The 15,836-nt window shown below is 39.0% G+C and overlaps 2 protein-coding genes across 39 annotated transcripts in view; one reads left to right on the top strand and one right to left on the bottom strand.

Moving 5' to 3' along the window:
* POF1B (POF1B actin binding protein) overlaps positions 1–7,212 on the top strand; it is a 54,634-nt gene extending 47,422 nt beyond the window's left edge. The window contains exons 9-16 of the mRNA XM_072627186.1: positions 478–570; positions 1,873–1,986; positions 2,961–3,113; positions 3,322–3,441; positions 3,728–3,856; positions 4,185–4,270; positions 4,822–4,936; positions 5,511–7,212. Coding sequence (XP_072483287.1) covers positions 478–570; positions 1,873–1,986; positions 2,961–3,113; positions 3,322–3,441; positions 3,728–3,856; positions 4,185–4,270; positions 4,822–4,936; positions 5,511–5,516 — 816 coding nt within the window. The 3' untranslated portion in view covers positions 5,517–7,212. The remainder of the gene's footprint in view (positions 1–477; positions 571–1,872; positions 1,987–2,960; positions 3,114–3,321; positions 3,442–3,727; positions 3,857–4,184; positions 4,271–4,821; positions 4,937–5,510) is intronic.
* Positions 7,213–8,501: 1,289 nt separating this feature from the next.
* The window catches only part of ZNF711 (zinc finger protein 711), a 102,439-nt gene continuing 95,104 nt past the window's right edge, over positions 8,502–15,836 (bottom strand). For 28 of the 38 annotated variants that reach the window (XM_072627144.1, XM_072627145.1, XM_072627161.1 and 25 more), the window contains 3 exons: positions 15,284–15,328; positions 11,950–12,093; positions 8,502–11,333 (listed from right to left, as the gene is read on the bottom strand). In XM_072627144.1, coding sequence (XP_072483245.1) covers positions 10,156–11,333; positions 11,950–12,093; positions 15,284–15,328 — 1,367 coding nt within the window. In that variant the 3' untranslated portion in view covers positions 8,502–10,155. Of the gene's footprint in view, positions 11,334–11,949; positions 12,094–12,274; positions 12,411–15,283; positions 15,329–15,836 lie in introns of those variants that run through there. The other 10 variants (XM_072627147.1, XM_072627178.1, XM_072627163.1 and 7 more) reach the window with 2 other exon arrangements.

Raw genomic sequence — 15,836 nt, 5'->3', positions numbered from 1 at the left:
GTGTCCTCAGCCATTCCAATTTGCCTTGGTAGAGGGGATTTCTGACATAGTTGAAATTCCCAACAAAAGAAAACAAACCTGTGGTCACTTCAGGCAGTTTTTGCATTTAACAGCATACCTAAGGAGATGTATTTTATTTTTCTGAGGTTAAATGTGGATAGTAATTTATTAAAGAAACAATCAAAGTAATGGTTAGTAATTTGCTAGAGGGAACTTTGCTTGCTTCAGAAGATACCAAAGCTGACTCTTTGCTTTTGAATTAACTTGCAGCATTGCTGATTTCAGGTTGCCCAAAATGACCATGCAAAGGTCGTCTTTCCATAAAAGTTGTTAACGAGGTTGTCAATAAAATTCACTTGTGAAGGAAAGCACCAGGCCACCAGGGCTTGCTACTCCTTGCATTGGCTATTTTGAAAGTTCCTACTAATAATGCCTCCCCGCCAAAGTAGAAGTAATGAATACATTCTTCTCTTCCAGATGAGAGAGATCTCCAACAAGTCTCTCCGGCTGGTGCTATCCACCTTCAGCAACATACGGGAGGAGCTTGGTCATCTCCAAAACGACTTGGCAGTAAGACTTATTTTTTTAAATTGTTATCTCAATAGACCATGTCTGTGTAACTTAAGAATCACAGAATTAGGGACCTCAGTGGCCATTCTTTCTGCTTGAGAGAACCTCCAGTTCTAATTTGGAGGAAGTTTCCCCCTCCCCCAGTATCAAGCCTATATTTATCCCTGCAACTTCTACCTATAGCTGCTGGTTCTTCAATATCCAAACAGAACAATCGTGCAGTCATTTTTTTCTGACAATTCTTCACACACTCGAGGAGTTATTAGGTCTCCCAATTCTCCTCTGGACAAAATAAACATTTCTGATCACTTTCAATGATCCTTATAGGATGTGACCTCAAGGCCACTTACTGTCCTGGTTGCTCACCTCATTTTTTTTTTCAGACAAAATGCTTTCTAACCATCCCTCCCTTGGGAAATCAACTTTTTGAACCCAAGTATAAGACTGAACATTTATTCCTACTGGATTTCATTGTATTACATCCACCTCAGAACTCAAGCCTGTCAAGGAAGTCTTTTCAGATCTTGTTATCCAGTGTTTTATTACCATCTTCCCAGCTGGACTTCCCTTCCTGTGCTCTGAAGTCCAGCCAAACTGGTTTGTTTCACACAGGACGTTCCATCTTCAATTTGTTTTTCGAGGAACACACTCCCTCCTCCTCACCTGTCTCCCAGTGTCAAAGATGTCCAAGATGCAACTCAAGCTCTGTCTTCTACCTGTGCTTGCTTGATTGCACCCCCCCTCCCCAGCCGCTAGTGCCCTTCTTCCTAATGCACATTGTACATATTTATTCATTTTTAATTTACGCTATATATATTTACATATGGACCACATCATCTCGTATGTTAAACATAAGCTTGCAAGTAAGGATTATTTTATTTATTGTATTTTTATCCCCAGTACTTTTATTATATTTTGAAAGCCTTTTTAAATAACTCAATCTTTTATATTATGCTTTTTCTATAGCTAGTACTTTCTGGAAGACTTTGGATGTGATTGTTGAGGGGTAAAGACACATATAATTTGAAAATTCACCACCTGTGAGGAATCATTAATATGAAATCTTTACATGTGTCAGTTGGGGGAGGGAAGAGGAAACCACTAAAATATTTTGTTCTTTTATTGAACTTCGTCATTTATCCAAATCGTGTGATATGCAGTTTTTCACATTCAGTAACATGACTTTTGAAAAATCTGTTTAAAGTACAAGTGAATCAGTTTCTTTCGATCTTTAAAGTATTATTTCTGTGACCATCAACAAATTTCTGTCATTTGAGATCATAACAAATACCTTCTTTTCAGTCACTGGAAAATGACAAGATAAGACTTGAGAAAGACTTGGCATTCAAAGAGACTCAGATAAAGGAGTACGAAGCGCTCTTGGCATCAGTGAGAGCCAATAACCGCCAACAGCAGGTAGGCCAAAGCTCCTGATGACACCTTTTGCTACATGTAGTTACTGGCACACACATCCTTTTTTTAAGCAAAGCTGAAATCTAGGAACAACTTGTTCTAATCAAAATTCAATTATTTGCAGTTAAGTGGAAGCTATTTGGGGCAATCAAGCCCCTTATTCATTTCAGATATATAATGCCAGCAGCCCTCAATGAACTCTGACCCTAGGGACAGGGACTACATAACTTGAGTTCTAGATAATATCCAAACTTGACATCTCTCCTGGGCTCCTTCTGCCTCTTGTCCTCGGCACAGTATGATAACCAGAACATAGAATTTCACAGTCCCACTAAGGCCTGAGAAGGTTAAGTCCAGTTTGGTGATAGAGAGTTCTTGATTTGGAATTAGGAAGACCTGAATTTAAATTTCACCTTAGCCTGCATGATGATGACCCTGGCCAAGTCATTTAATGCCTGACTCAGTTTCCCTATCAGTAAAATGGGATAATCACTAATAGCACCTCCTTCCCAGGGTTGAACTGAGGGTTCAATTATACTAATACTATAAAATAGTATTAGTAAAGCATTTATCATTGACTTGCCCAAGGTCAGAGAGGAAGGAGTTTAACCTTCCCACATTTTGGTTGGGACTTAGGGCATGGGCCAGGGTCATTCTTCATGTCCATCTGGCCTATGGCTAACCAGAAATGTATTGTGAGAAAGATTATTAGACAACTACTAGATCATCAAGGAATTACTACTCTATTTTGTCAGTATCCTGCCTGTCAGTCTTATCTGTGAAATGAGGAGTTAAAATTGGACAGACTTTTAAGGGGTCTCTGCCAACTCTGAACTAGCTAGTGGCAAGAACAGTTAAAATAACTGGCCCTAGCAAAACCTTTAAATCAACGGAATCATCAACTGATGGAATAATAAGGATTTGGCTACTTGTCATGTATTTGTCTCCCGGATCTGTTTTTTTCTTTTTCCTTATAGCAAGGATTACAAGACTCCACTTTGAAATGTCGAACCTTGGAGGAAACCATTCTTTCTCTTCGACATGGCCAGTCAGATATGGAATACCGACTAAAGGAATTAGAATACTGTAAAAGAAATCTAGAACAAGAGAACAAAAATCTTAGAGTACAGGTATTATAATTTTTGTTGGGTAGAGGAAGTATGGGGTAAAGTAAAGAACAGACCTGTTCTTTCACCTCTGAACCTCACTTTCCTCATTTGTACAATGGAAACAGTAAGAGTAAATCCTGAAAGGGTTATGTGGAAAGGACTTTATAAACATCTTAAATTATTATAGAAAGGAATGATGCTAATTACAGAGTAATTTTGTCCCATGTAGGTGTCTGAGACCTGTACAGGTCCTGTGCTGCAGGCAAAAATGGATGAGATTGGGAATCATTACATGGAAATGGTGAAGAACCTGAGGATGGAGAAGGACAGAGAAATCTGCAAGCTGAGGGTACACTTAAATGGAAGACTTTTAGTAGGAGCCCCTTTGTTCTCGTCTTAGTCAAACACCTCATTAGGGAACTGAGTTGCCCTCTGGGTTCTTGGCTCTTAGTGGCACCATGAATGGTGGTACCTCCTCTGTAGACACTATGGCCCAGCAGTGCACTATCTGTTTACATAAACAGGCTGGACGCTGGGTAATGCACCTCCTGACTGTCCAGTATGGCAGAGAGGGAGTGCTTCTTGCTTCCCAACTGCTACTGAGCTTGTGCTGTCCCATTTTTCCTTAACTTTAGGCACAACTGAACCAGTTCCAAAAGGATGTCTCAAGAAGGGAAGGAAGTTGCAGTGACTATCAGCTCAAGCTGCATGAACTGACCCACTTGCTGGAAGAGAAGGATTGCCTTCTAAAGAGGCAGGCAGAGGTAAAGAAGAAGACAGTTTTAACAGAGAAGTACTTCCCATAGATTGAGAGAAAACTATAGAACTCAACAGTATTTTTATAGGAGTTGGAATCACGTACCTGTGGTTCTTGACTCAGATTTCAAGGGTTAACGAGCAATTTTAAACGCTAAAAACTTCAGGTAAATGGCGTTGGGATTACATTAAACTGGTGCTAGCTATGAAAAACACAGACCACCTTGTTTTAGATTGCAAACTAGAACTAGTTCTCCTCAGGCAACTTCCTTGAGGTACTTACACACATGGGGTATGGTTTTCTTTACATGATTGTAATCTTCTTTTATTTACAAGGAACTCTCCAAATTGAGGCAAGAAAAATATTCATCTCATAATCAGACCTCAGGCACTGGCAGGACCACTATCACCACCACTAAAAAGTAATGTGTTTTCCTAATATTCCAAAACTCAACTGCTTTCATGTTACGGTAACTTCTTCCATGGCTATGCTCTTCCTAATGATTCTCCATCTTTGGTTTTCCCCAACCCTGTTAATGAATGTAGAGTAAAAAGCGCTCGGTTTCATTAGTCTTTATTGGCTTTCTTTACAGAGGCGCCTTCTGTCCCGCTTTTGTGACAGCAAATTCGCTCTTAAAGAATTCCAAGTTCTCCAGCGTTCGTAACAGAAATGTGTCATGTGGACATTACTTAAACTTTATTACCTTTAAAGTAGTCGTTTTGGGAATCCCCATCACATTCTCTTAATTATCTGTAATGTGCTCTTGTATGCAATTATTTGATAATCATTTGGTGGGTCAAGAATAGTAGTACCCATATAGCAAAGCAAAGGTGTTTCAGGGGTGAATGAGGAACCAGGGATGTTACAGTCAAAATGAAATGAAGCCTTGGTCTTAGAAGGAAAGAAGCTGTGTAAGGGAAAAAAAGAAAGCACAAAACACTGGTTTGTAAAATGCCCCTTTCTTTTCTCTAGATACAGAACACAATATCCAATTCTGGGGCTCCTTTATGATGACTACGAATACATCCCCCCTGGCAGTGACACCCAGACCGTCATCATTGAAAAGACAGAAGACAAATGGACTAGTGTAAGTTCTTACCTCTTAGTAAGTGGAGCTAAGGAGGGAAAGAATAAAGGCAGGAAGGGAATACGAAGATGAAGGAGAGGGGAAGGAAGGAAGCCCCAGTTACCTGGCCAGTTTACAGGGAAGAGGCCTCTTCTAGGCTGCCCAGGACAGCTGAGCCAGAGCCCTTCCCTCCCACCCACCATTCTTTTACTTCACTCACCAATTGCAGCTGAGAGTCTGGCAGTCTTCTCTAAAATGTTAAAAATGCCTTTGGTTACAAGGGAAGAAAAGTGAAACATCCAGCCTGTTTATCTCCAGAGGGAGATAGTATTTACAAATTTGCCCAAGCCTGAATTTCTTTTTCAGGGTACCTAACTAATAACACCATGGAGTTGAAACTAGTTCCCTCCTGATTCAAGGTATTCATATTAAAATGGTCCAGTCTGAATTAAGTCCAAGCAAATAAGGCACTGATTGCATTGTAAATGCAAAGTCCATGGATGCCACCACTGATTTGTTAACAAACTAGTAAGAGAAAACCATGTCTCCAGCTAACCAGGAACAGGCTTTAAACAATTGTTGTGTTTTCTTTCAGCCATGAATTCAGCACCCGCTGTTCGAAGTTCACCCAATGACTGTGTTTACTGCTTAGTCTTGGAAAATATGAGAAATTAAGGTTCATCCAAATTTTTAACCGTAATAACACCTAACCTAATGAAAATATGGCTCTATATGGATGGCAGTTTTCCCTAATGTATTTACAGTGGAACCCAGGAAGTACTTAAGTTTTTATTTGCTGACATACCAAGAGCATGCTCTACTACTTAAAAAAGATACTTCCAAAGATAACGAATTAGCTTTTTGGGCCAGGGACTTTATTTCATTCTATTATTTCACCCTGGATTAGACAAAGCATGCAACTTTCCTTTAGATACTACTACTGATTAAAGGGGGTGGAGGGAAAACAATTTACTCAGTACCTGTGTTTATTTATATAGCTTGGATTTATTTTTTTTCTCTATGAGTGAAAGGAATACTATAAGTTTACGTATGTATTTCTTGAAGACATCTCAGGTGATGGTTTGGCTTTACTTAGTAATGAAAAAGTTGAGTTCTCAACTCCTTAACTAGTAAGATAATTTCACTGAACTTTATATAGTCCTTTGGTAGTTCTAAGTACCTATCAAAGAACTAAAGGACTCAAGTAATGGCTCCCTTCCTCACATAAATGATTAAACACCTAATTTGCATACTAAGGTGACAGCTCTCCAGCCACCATTAACTTCACTGCACTGTCCAAAATGGACATGGAAATAGCAAATAACTCTTGCTGGCTTTGGACATGGAAATAGCAAATAACTCTTGCTGGCTTTAACTAAAATTTAGAGTACGACACCCCTACCTCCCCACCCACAAGACACTCAAGAATCTGGAAATACTTTTTAAAACCTGATAAAACATCCATTTCTTGGTAAATTCACATAGAATTGGCAAAAGAAATTAATAGTTTGCATTATATCAACTTTCCATTTTAAGAAATATTTGTAATGATCGGGGAAAAAGCAATACACACTCTGTACAGTACTAATTATATTCATTTTAAATGTGGTGCATGGTTTATAAGGAAATATTACTGGAGACATAAAAGGTTGTGGTCTGCGCTTACATCTAAACCTGATGAACTTTGGAATTGTAGCAAATGCAGGTTTAAATATTCTGGGTTTCTTTCTAATAGTTTAGGGCACAAGAGGCTATGGGCCCTAGAGGTAATGAATTTGATAGAAGGAAGTCAAACAGACAATATGAAGTGAAGCTCAGTGATTGAAAATTCAAACAGGTGGCATTTTCCTTACCTTGTGACAAGAAACAGAGCAGTGACTTGGCTTCAGGGTGTGTCACTACACCCGCCAAAACTTGAGTCCATGCCACAAGACAGCTTTGTTACTATATTACAAACAGGGCCTTTTAGCTGTTGCAAATTTTAAAAAAATACCACCTTCCCCCATCCCCTCCCCAAAACAGAACCAACCAACCAGAGACAGTCTAAGGTGGACCCACCTTCCAAAATTCCATGGTGTATGTGTTATAGTGACGCTCCTGTATGTTACCATTTAAAGGTCTGTGGTTCTTAATTCAATATGTGATGAAGAGTAACGAAACTGGCTGTCAAGAGGCCTTTTCTCTTCACAGGCTAAATCTCTGCAAACTGCAAAGATAGTGTCAAAATTAAATGGGATTTCATTATCTTTCTTAACCTCTTCAAATTTAATAAAGTGGAAATGGCACATAAAAAAACATGCAAATTGCAAGTGGTCTTTTTTTGAGATGTTGTAACCTTCAAAAGAAAAGGAGCAGTGTGACATTTTACAAAGAAAACTCCTCCTTTCAGTCCACATTCACAGGGACAATTACCTTTAAAAAAAGGAAAATTACCCCAAGTGCTGGTATTTATTTGATACCTCCTCTTGGACATACCACAACCAGCGAAGTGACATGTTATGCTTCTGAATGACAATTTCTACAGACCCCCATATTTCAAAAACTTGAGACATGCTTTTGTTAACGACCTAAATTTTAAAGTTCTTCAAATCTGAACGATTATTAAATATCTGAGCTATGCAGAATAAGACATGAAATGAAACAAACATGAGAAGTTACCTTCCAGTGAAAGCTAAGCAAACAAGTGTTATAAATTCATTCATTAACTTTCTAGAATAGGCTAATTGAGATGTAAAATTTTCAATATATTTTCAATGTATGAAGTAACAGGATCACTGAACTGGGAGGGATCTCAGAAGACAGTCAGTTTGTTTGAGCCACCAACTGGAGAACAGGGAAAAGAAGTCCCTACCTACCTCACCAAGTAGGGTTTGACTTTCTGTCCAGAAGCACTTCTCCCATGTAGCCAAAGCTCCAGGGAACAGAATTCTTTCTCTGGAAGGCCTCGAAACATGATTCATTCTATTCTCCATTTCCCCCACCCCCATCTGAGGTCCAGAAAGATTGAGTCACTTACCATTAGGTCACACAGACTGTCAAGGACAGAGCCAAGATGGTCTCCTGGCTGCTCCTAGTCTAATGTTTTTGTTTTTTTTCCCCCTGCTATATACCATATTGCCTTTAGACAACTATATTAAGTCATCTAGCCTGTGCTTCAGGTCTAGATACTTGGTAAAAAGTATTCCTAGTGAGCCTGTGATCTCAATCTGTAAAACCAGAGAACTAGGTTTCTAAATTCCTATTTGAACCTAACTGAATTTCTCTTTTTAAAAACTTGATGAGCATAAAATTTGTTCACAAATACATCATCACAGAGCACTAGATCCTTTGGGTTTCCAGTCAGGCGCCACTTTAACAAGTTGGAGGGAACATTAGTTGGAAGGATCACTGGGACCTGCGCTACTGGCAATTTATATCCTATTTTGATCTCAACTTAATAAAATTAGAAAAGATTTCTTTCGAAGAAAATACCAGTGAGCAATTTTAAACAAAGTCATTTCCTAAAGAAAGAAACATTTCAAGAAAATGAATGCAAAAAAATTCTTCAAACATCAGAAGTTAATCAAGAAAGACTCCATCAAAAACATCAAGTGCAAGAGATACTTTTTATTGTATGTTCATTACAATAACATTTAGAAATAATAGTCCCACATAACAGTGACAATTTTATGTTACAGAATGTGTATCATTTACAGACACATTAAAACTTGTTTTTTGTTTCAAATTCTAAATTTAACCTTTTTAGGTTTCAGAAAGATATAAAATTTATTCTCAAAGAACTGATTCTCATCTGGTACAAAACCAAAAGAATGAAGGTTGTCTGAATTACAAAGCCCCATTAGATAATGAAGCAAAATTTCCATTTTTTAAATCATGTGGTCAACAGCTATGTGCAAACATGAAGCAACTTAAAAAAAAAAGTAAAGGTACACATTATATGCATAACATTTATGAATAGGTTTTTCATTAAAAATAGCCCTAGATCAACCTGTTCTATTAAATGCTATTTTGATTTGCAGCATGCTAACACAAAGCATCATTTAAAAGGAGACATATTTTCAATGTATATACTGTAAACTGAAGATCCATCTTTGAATTAATTCTATTGGCAGCATATTATTCTGGTTAAATACTGCATAAGTACTGCCTCAGAATGAAAAACGCATGTTGATATTATAAAATTGGTATTTTCAGCAATGGCATAAAATTGCACCTTGTAATTTAATGAAGTAGGACTAGAATAATCATATTTGCTAAAACTGTCCTAAAAGAATCTCTAAATATTTACTGTCATTTAACAAAGTTGTGTTCTTTGAACCATTTTTTTAAACTTTTTAAATAAGCTCCTAAAACATTAAGGAAAAAAAAAAATAGTGCTGAACTGCAACACTATTGCTGCATCCATTTCTTCCAAATCCACATAAGATGCAAATATACTTTTGCAAACTGTGCCATCCAAAACATTCAACTGTAGCGTCAGGCAAAAGGGAAATTATATACACCAACCCCCCTACTCTCAACAATGGCATATTGCCTCTGACCTCTTCACTTACTGCTAGCTTTTAAACAACCTATCTAATAACAAAACAGGTTAGCAGCTCTGAAACTCAGCTTTGAAAAAGTCCTGAATTAACCTAAAAATGCTTCTCAATGAAATGCTTTTAAAACTGGACAAACAAAACTTCAACCATTTCTGGAAACCCATTCCGGGTATTATAGAAAAACCCAATGACTAAGTGATCACTGAGCAACTGCCATCTTTCCTACCTCCGCCTTCCCAACTCCTAAATTGCATAAGACGTGCAGGTTGGTTGTTCTAGAAAAGTGTTACTAACCTCCCAAGCACCGTGGAGGTGAATGTTTCAAATCAACCAAATAGCACCATCAGTTCTCTCTCTGTCTCCCTCCTGCCTAACAATGCATATAATACTATGAAATAAACATTCAGCAGTCTGTCTGTAACCATTCTGTGGAGCTCCCCTACCACTGCCTATGGTGCTTGAGCTGTGGTGAGCAACTCTCAGGGTTGTCAGATCACTGACAACCCTAATACTTTTTTTTAAGTCTTTTAATACAAAGAATGTAAGGTTATGATTTAATATCAAACTTTGGAACCAGGAGAAACAGTTCATGAGATTTTCTTTTTCTCCAATTAGCATATCCCAGTCTCTAAACTCCTTTCTTATTTTTTTAAACATATATATACACACACACAAACACAAATTTTTGTATATATAATTTTACATAACAGTCTCTTTATGGTGTCTCATTATATGTTGATTTTTTTCAGATGGCCTACGGAATCCCTTTCTGCAGTAGTCACATCTATGTGGGTAGTCTTTTGTATGTATGGAGATAACATGTCGCTTAAAGCCAGAGGCATCTGTAGTATTGTAGTCACAATACTGACACTGATAAATTTTCCTTCCACTATGGGTCTTCATGTGCTTCTTAAGTTCAGTTTGCTGCCTAAATCCTCTCTTGCACCTTTTACATTTTAGAGGAAGGTCTCGGGTGTGAACAGAGAGGATATGGCCACTGAGCACAAAAGGATCTGACGTTTTAAAGTCACAGTGTCTACACTGGTGAAGTTTTTTGCCTTTATGGGTTTCACCATGCTTTTTGAGCTCTGAAGGACGGTGAAAGCCCTTTTCACACACTTCACATTTGTGAGGGAAATCTTTAGTATGGACAGAAATGATATGTCGCTTAAGGTCACTTGAATTGGTGCTCTTGTGTTCACAATGAGGGCACTGGTGTGTTTTATGTCCTTGGAATAATTCCAGGTGCTGGTGAAGCTCAGCTTCCTCAGAGAAAGCTTGGGGACAGTGTTCACACTTATATGGCAAAACCGTGCCGTGTTTGGCTTTCATGTGAGTTTTCAGATTTGACTGATCGGCGCAGCGGAAGATACAATGGTGACAATGGTATGGCTTTTCCCCTGTGTGGGTCCTCATGTGCTTCTTAAGTTCAGAGGGGTGCCGGAATCCCTTCCCACACTCAACACAAACATGAGGAAAATTTTTGCTATGAACAGCAAGCAAATGTCTATTCAGCAACCCTTGCTCTGCAGTTTCATAGTCACAAAATTTGCATTTATAAATTTTGGATTCTTTGTCTCTTAATATAAGCTTATTTGAACTCAGTGGACTAGCTTCTTTGTATCTTTTTGTGTATTCTGTAAGTTCAAGAGTCTTATCGACTTTATTTGTAAGCTTATGGCTCTCTAAGTGGTTATGAAAACTTACTTTCTTACTAGTTGTGAAGTCACAATCTGTACATTGGTATTTTTTCTTGATAATATGATCAGGATGATTCTTCATGTGTCTTTTCAAGAATCCTCTGGATTTAAACTTCTTCCCACAAATACAGCAAGGGTACACAGTCAGGGGCTGCCCATCGGGACCAATTATAACAGCTGAATTAAAAAAAATAAAAGTTGGGACAACAGTTCAACAACAGATTGGAAGATAGGTAGCACTGCAAATCTTAGATGCAACTCCCTGTATGTTCGGGATGGGGGCAGGGGAGGCCTGCTGGGGAGATCCTTCCTTAAGGAAAATGGCTATTTTTAAAATACTTTCTAAACTAACATGGTGTGGTGGCCATGTGCAGTGCAGGAAGTCACCAACCTAAATGTTCTCTTTTTCAAAGGCCATGGAGTGCAAGCAAGCGCTGCTGGTCACACAGTGACCTCCAGCACACAAAAAATAAGGAGGTGGAGAGAGAGTGACTACACACTTGAGGATTTTTTTTTTTGTGAGTCATTATTCAAATAATAACAATTGCTATATAGGTTCTGCTTTACGTTCTCCACAGCACTTTACATATCTATCCTGTCTCCTCTGTACCTCCCAACGATGCTACTGGAGGAAGAACTACAGGTTCTGCATCATTTGGAGAGGTAATAAAATGAGGTCTAGAGACACTGACTGACTTGCTCCCAGCCACACAGCTAGGAAAGTGCTGGAGGTGGGATGGCAGTCTCTCCTGACTTAGAGCCCTTTCCTGATTCACAATGCCCAGTATTTTACCTGTTTGCCATAGTCTGCTTTCTCCTCGTTTCCTTTTCTTGGACTTCTGTTTAAGTGCCTTATTTGAGTTAAGACTATCAGAAATCTGAAGGTACTGTGCTGGGGTACCATCTTTATTTTCTAATCTGGTCTCCAAATTACTGCCTGAAAAAATTGAAAGACAATTAAGCTATATATATATATGGTGATTTTCTATTATATCTTGGTCAAATGTGTTAGTGGATATATTAGCAGGTTACCCCTTTGAAAAGTTGAACAAGAAGCATCATATACACTGTGCTTGAAGTCAACCTACAACTACCCCACCACCCTACCCATCCTGAAATGGAGTCTGCTTGTACAATGGAGATGAAATGAAAAAAATCCCACCAAGTCTAGGCCCACTCCCCTTTGCAACTCCCCCCAAAACTAGGCCAAAACCTCAATCTACCTACCTACCAATGAAGGCCAACAAAAGAAATCTGAAAGGAAGAAGAGGCAGTGAAAAGTTTGGCAAACAATCTCGCCTGTGTCTATGTGCCAAAGTACTCAGGATGACCATAAAAGTTTCTAATAAAAACAGTTGAATAGTGTGGGTTCGGGTGTGCTTCCTGATTTGTCTGCCTCTGTCAATCTGTCTGTCTCTCCCCTACACAGAAAAAGACTCTATTTTATTTGGATCTGTTTATAGAGTCCACCTGAACACACTAGTTCATTGATGTCTGTCTTCCTACTGGCTGGGCAGTCTTCACTGGCAGGCTCTGTCAGGGTTGGGAATCTGGTTGAAGGAGTGAATTAATGTGCTGGGTGCAGGCACTGGCTTTCATTTAGGGCTTAAAAAATAAGTTCAACCAATATGGCAGCTTGACTCAGACTCTGTGGTAGGTACTTCTCTTAAAACAATTATTTCTGCAATATAGAGCTAAATCATCATTAATCACCTTCCAAGGACTGAGACTGCATATGCATATAGTTTTGTCATGCTGGAAAAATTCCCTTGCTTAAAAGAAAAATCAAAAATGAAAAACAACTACCACCTGTGGGTCAAAGCCAAAAGCCATTTCACTAAAAGGAACCCTTACGTCTTTAACAAAACAAACCAATTGCTCCAGGTAAATCCACTGGTTACCAAAGAAATTAATACAATAATACCCAAATCACAGGAATCCAATAAAAAAAGACTGATCAATAATGATTTTCTACCTCATTTTCCAATGGCCTTGACTGCCAAGTGTCTTAATTTTAAAAACACCACAACTCTATCCCCAAAACCCCAAATTCCAGAGCACTGTCCCCATTAAACAACGTGTTTAAAAAATTATCATTTTCATTTTAACCCTTCCCAGTCAGCATGCTCAGCACTTACACAGTGGAGGAAAATCCAAGATCAGCAAGGACACAGAACCACATTATGCACTCTTTAGAGTTTCAGTTAATACTTCAAAAGATCGATCATCTCACTGAAGTGAGTACTGCCATCAACGGGGAAGATTATGACAAACATAAAAATGTCTACTATGTGCCAGGTATTGGGGATACAAATCTAAACAATTTCTGGCCTCAAAGTGCCTCTATTCTACTGGCCAGATAGGCTATGTACACTGAGTAAATACAACACAGATTATACATGGAAATTAAATTTCAGGAGGGAGAGAAAACTTACAGTTAGGAGGTTCACAAAAAGTCTCATTTAGAAGAAAGCAACTTAGGAGGCAGAACCAAGGGGTCATATAACCAGAAAGCCTCTTAGGTGCTTTTTGCAAACTCTTTCAATCATTTCTCCTTCAACCCCCTGCTCAACACACACCAAAAGGAATTATGTGCCAGATTCGTAATTACAGTCAAACCCACATTCCACAGAAAACCCCCCAAACCTGGCCTACCCGTTGGTCTATAAAACCGGAAGAAAACAGTGATATCAATGCAAACGGAAGGGGCAATAAAAAAACTGAAAGATGAGAGTGATCAGGACCAAACTCATCCTCCAATAAGAGAGTAACACTGCGCATCACCCCCTTCTTTGCCGAGCTGCAAGGCTTGGGTTTATGGGTACCCAATGCTGTGCAACACCACGTGGGATTTGGTTAGTTTTGCTGAACTGCTTCCCTCCCCCTTTTTTATTGTTTGTTTTTCTTACGTACTAGGCCCTGGAGATACAAATACAGTAAATGAAACAATCCTTACTCACAAGGGGCTTCCATAAAAGGGACAGCTCCTAGGAGCAGAGGACAAATATATTGGGAAATAAAGGTAATGCAAAAATAAAAGACACGAAATAACTCTTTTACACAAGAAACTAGAGAATCTAAGAGGTGGATGTGAGGAGGGAGTGCATTCCAGACACTACAGCCTTTTACAAAGGCAGGGGTGGAAAGAGGTCAATTTGACTGAAACAGATTACATTGAGGACAAGGAGCTAGAAAGAACAGTGCAAAAGCAAATACAAGACAGGCTGAGGACTGCTTATATTCTCCTAGGGAGTCACTGAAGTTTTTGGAGCAGGGTTGCGGCGCTATCAGATCTGCACTTTAGAAGCACCAATTTGGCAATGGTACGTGCACAGTTCATCGGAGAGGGGTAAGAACCAATGGAGATGAAATAGTTCAGGAGAGAAGTGAACTAGACTGAGCAAGGCTGTGGAGGTAGAGATTTGCAACAGACTGGGGAAAGGGGGTTGGGGGAAAGCGAGAGGGGAAGAGTCCAAAACATTCTAGGCTTCCAGCCCTGCCAGAATGGTAGGGGAGTAGAACTCTCCATGGAAATTCGGAGGGCAGGGCAAGGCAGGGAAGGGGACGTGGAACAATGAACCAAAGTTCATTTGGACAATCTAAGTTTGAGACGCCCGAGACATCTGGGCAGAAGAGCTCTTGGGCAGTTGGGTGGGCAGGCAGGCAGCAGGTCTTAAGCAACTCTCATTATCTGTGTCCTCACAAATTCTATCCAGGTCCACATAATGTGCCTGGATCCTTATAAAAATGCCTGACATTTAAACAAAATTACTTCTTATGAAATTTCTACTTAAACCTATAGTTTAGAAGGACACAGATACGAAGTGACCTATTAAAGGTGACATATCTAGTAAGCAGCAGCTTCAGGATTTAAACACATGGTCTTTCAATTCCAAACCCAGGGATTTTTCCATGTATAATATGATTTCCTGAACACTATATCTAAATGATTTAACCATCTGGGAAGTTGGTATTTTTTTTTTTAACCCAGGCAAGTTCAACCAGTTCCAACTACTCCGTGTGTATAAATATGACCTAAAACCCAATCTTCTTAATTTTCTACTTACTGATACCATAATTATATATGTATCTCACACCTAATAGTTCGTATCAAACTCCATTCTCACCTGACGCCTCACAGTCTTCATACCTCTGGGAAAGACTTTCATCTCCTAAAAAAAATAATTGACAGACTGAAATGCTAGTGGATTAGAAGGATGACAGGCAAGTCATTCACCTGTCTGCTTGCTCAATGTTACATTCTGCATTTCTCTAAAGAAATTCAATTTTTTATTTCTCCTTGATTTCACTCTACATATGAGAAAAATAATTCCAAAGGGGGACAGACAGGGGGCGGCGCAGGGAGAAGGGAGTGGGGGAGAAAAAAATCAGCACCTCTCAACATACCTGTCCAGAAAAACAATTCAAACTGCATGTTCAAAATTAGGTAGTTGTTTCTTTATACTTTTAAAGCCAAAATTAATACAAAATAATTTGAACTTGATGACAAAATAAGGTATACCTGGGCCATCTTGAGAATTAAAACAAAAACAGAGGGGAAAGGATACATTGGAAGTAAGTGGATTTGGATTCAGAAGACTGAGGTTTGAATCATGGTTCTGGGCATCTGCTGCATGGCCTTGGGTAAGTCACTTAGCTGTCTCCTATTTAAAATGTGAG

This window comes from Notamacropus eugenii, chromosome X (assembly GCF_028372415.1).
Source record: "Notamacropus eugenii isolate mMacEug1 chromosome X, mMacEug1.pri_v2, whole genome shotgun sequence".
Taxonomy (NCBI): Eukaryota; Metazoa; Chordata; class Mammalia; order Diprotodontia; family Macropodidae; genus Notamacropus; species Notamacropus eugenii.
The sequence above is the reverse complement of the archived record's forward strand: the minus strand, read 5'-3'. Positions and strand labels throughout refer to the sequence as shown.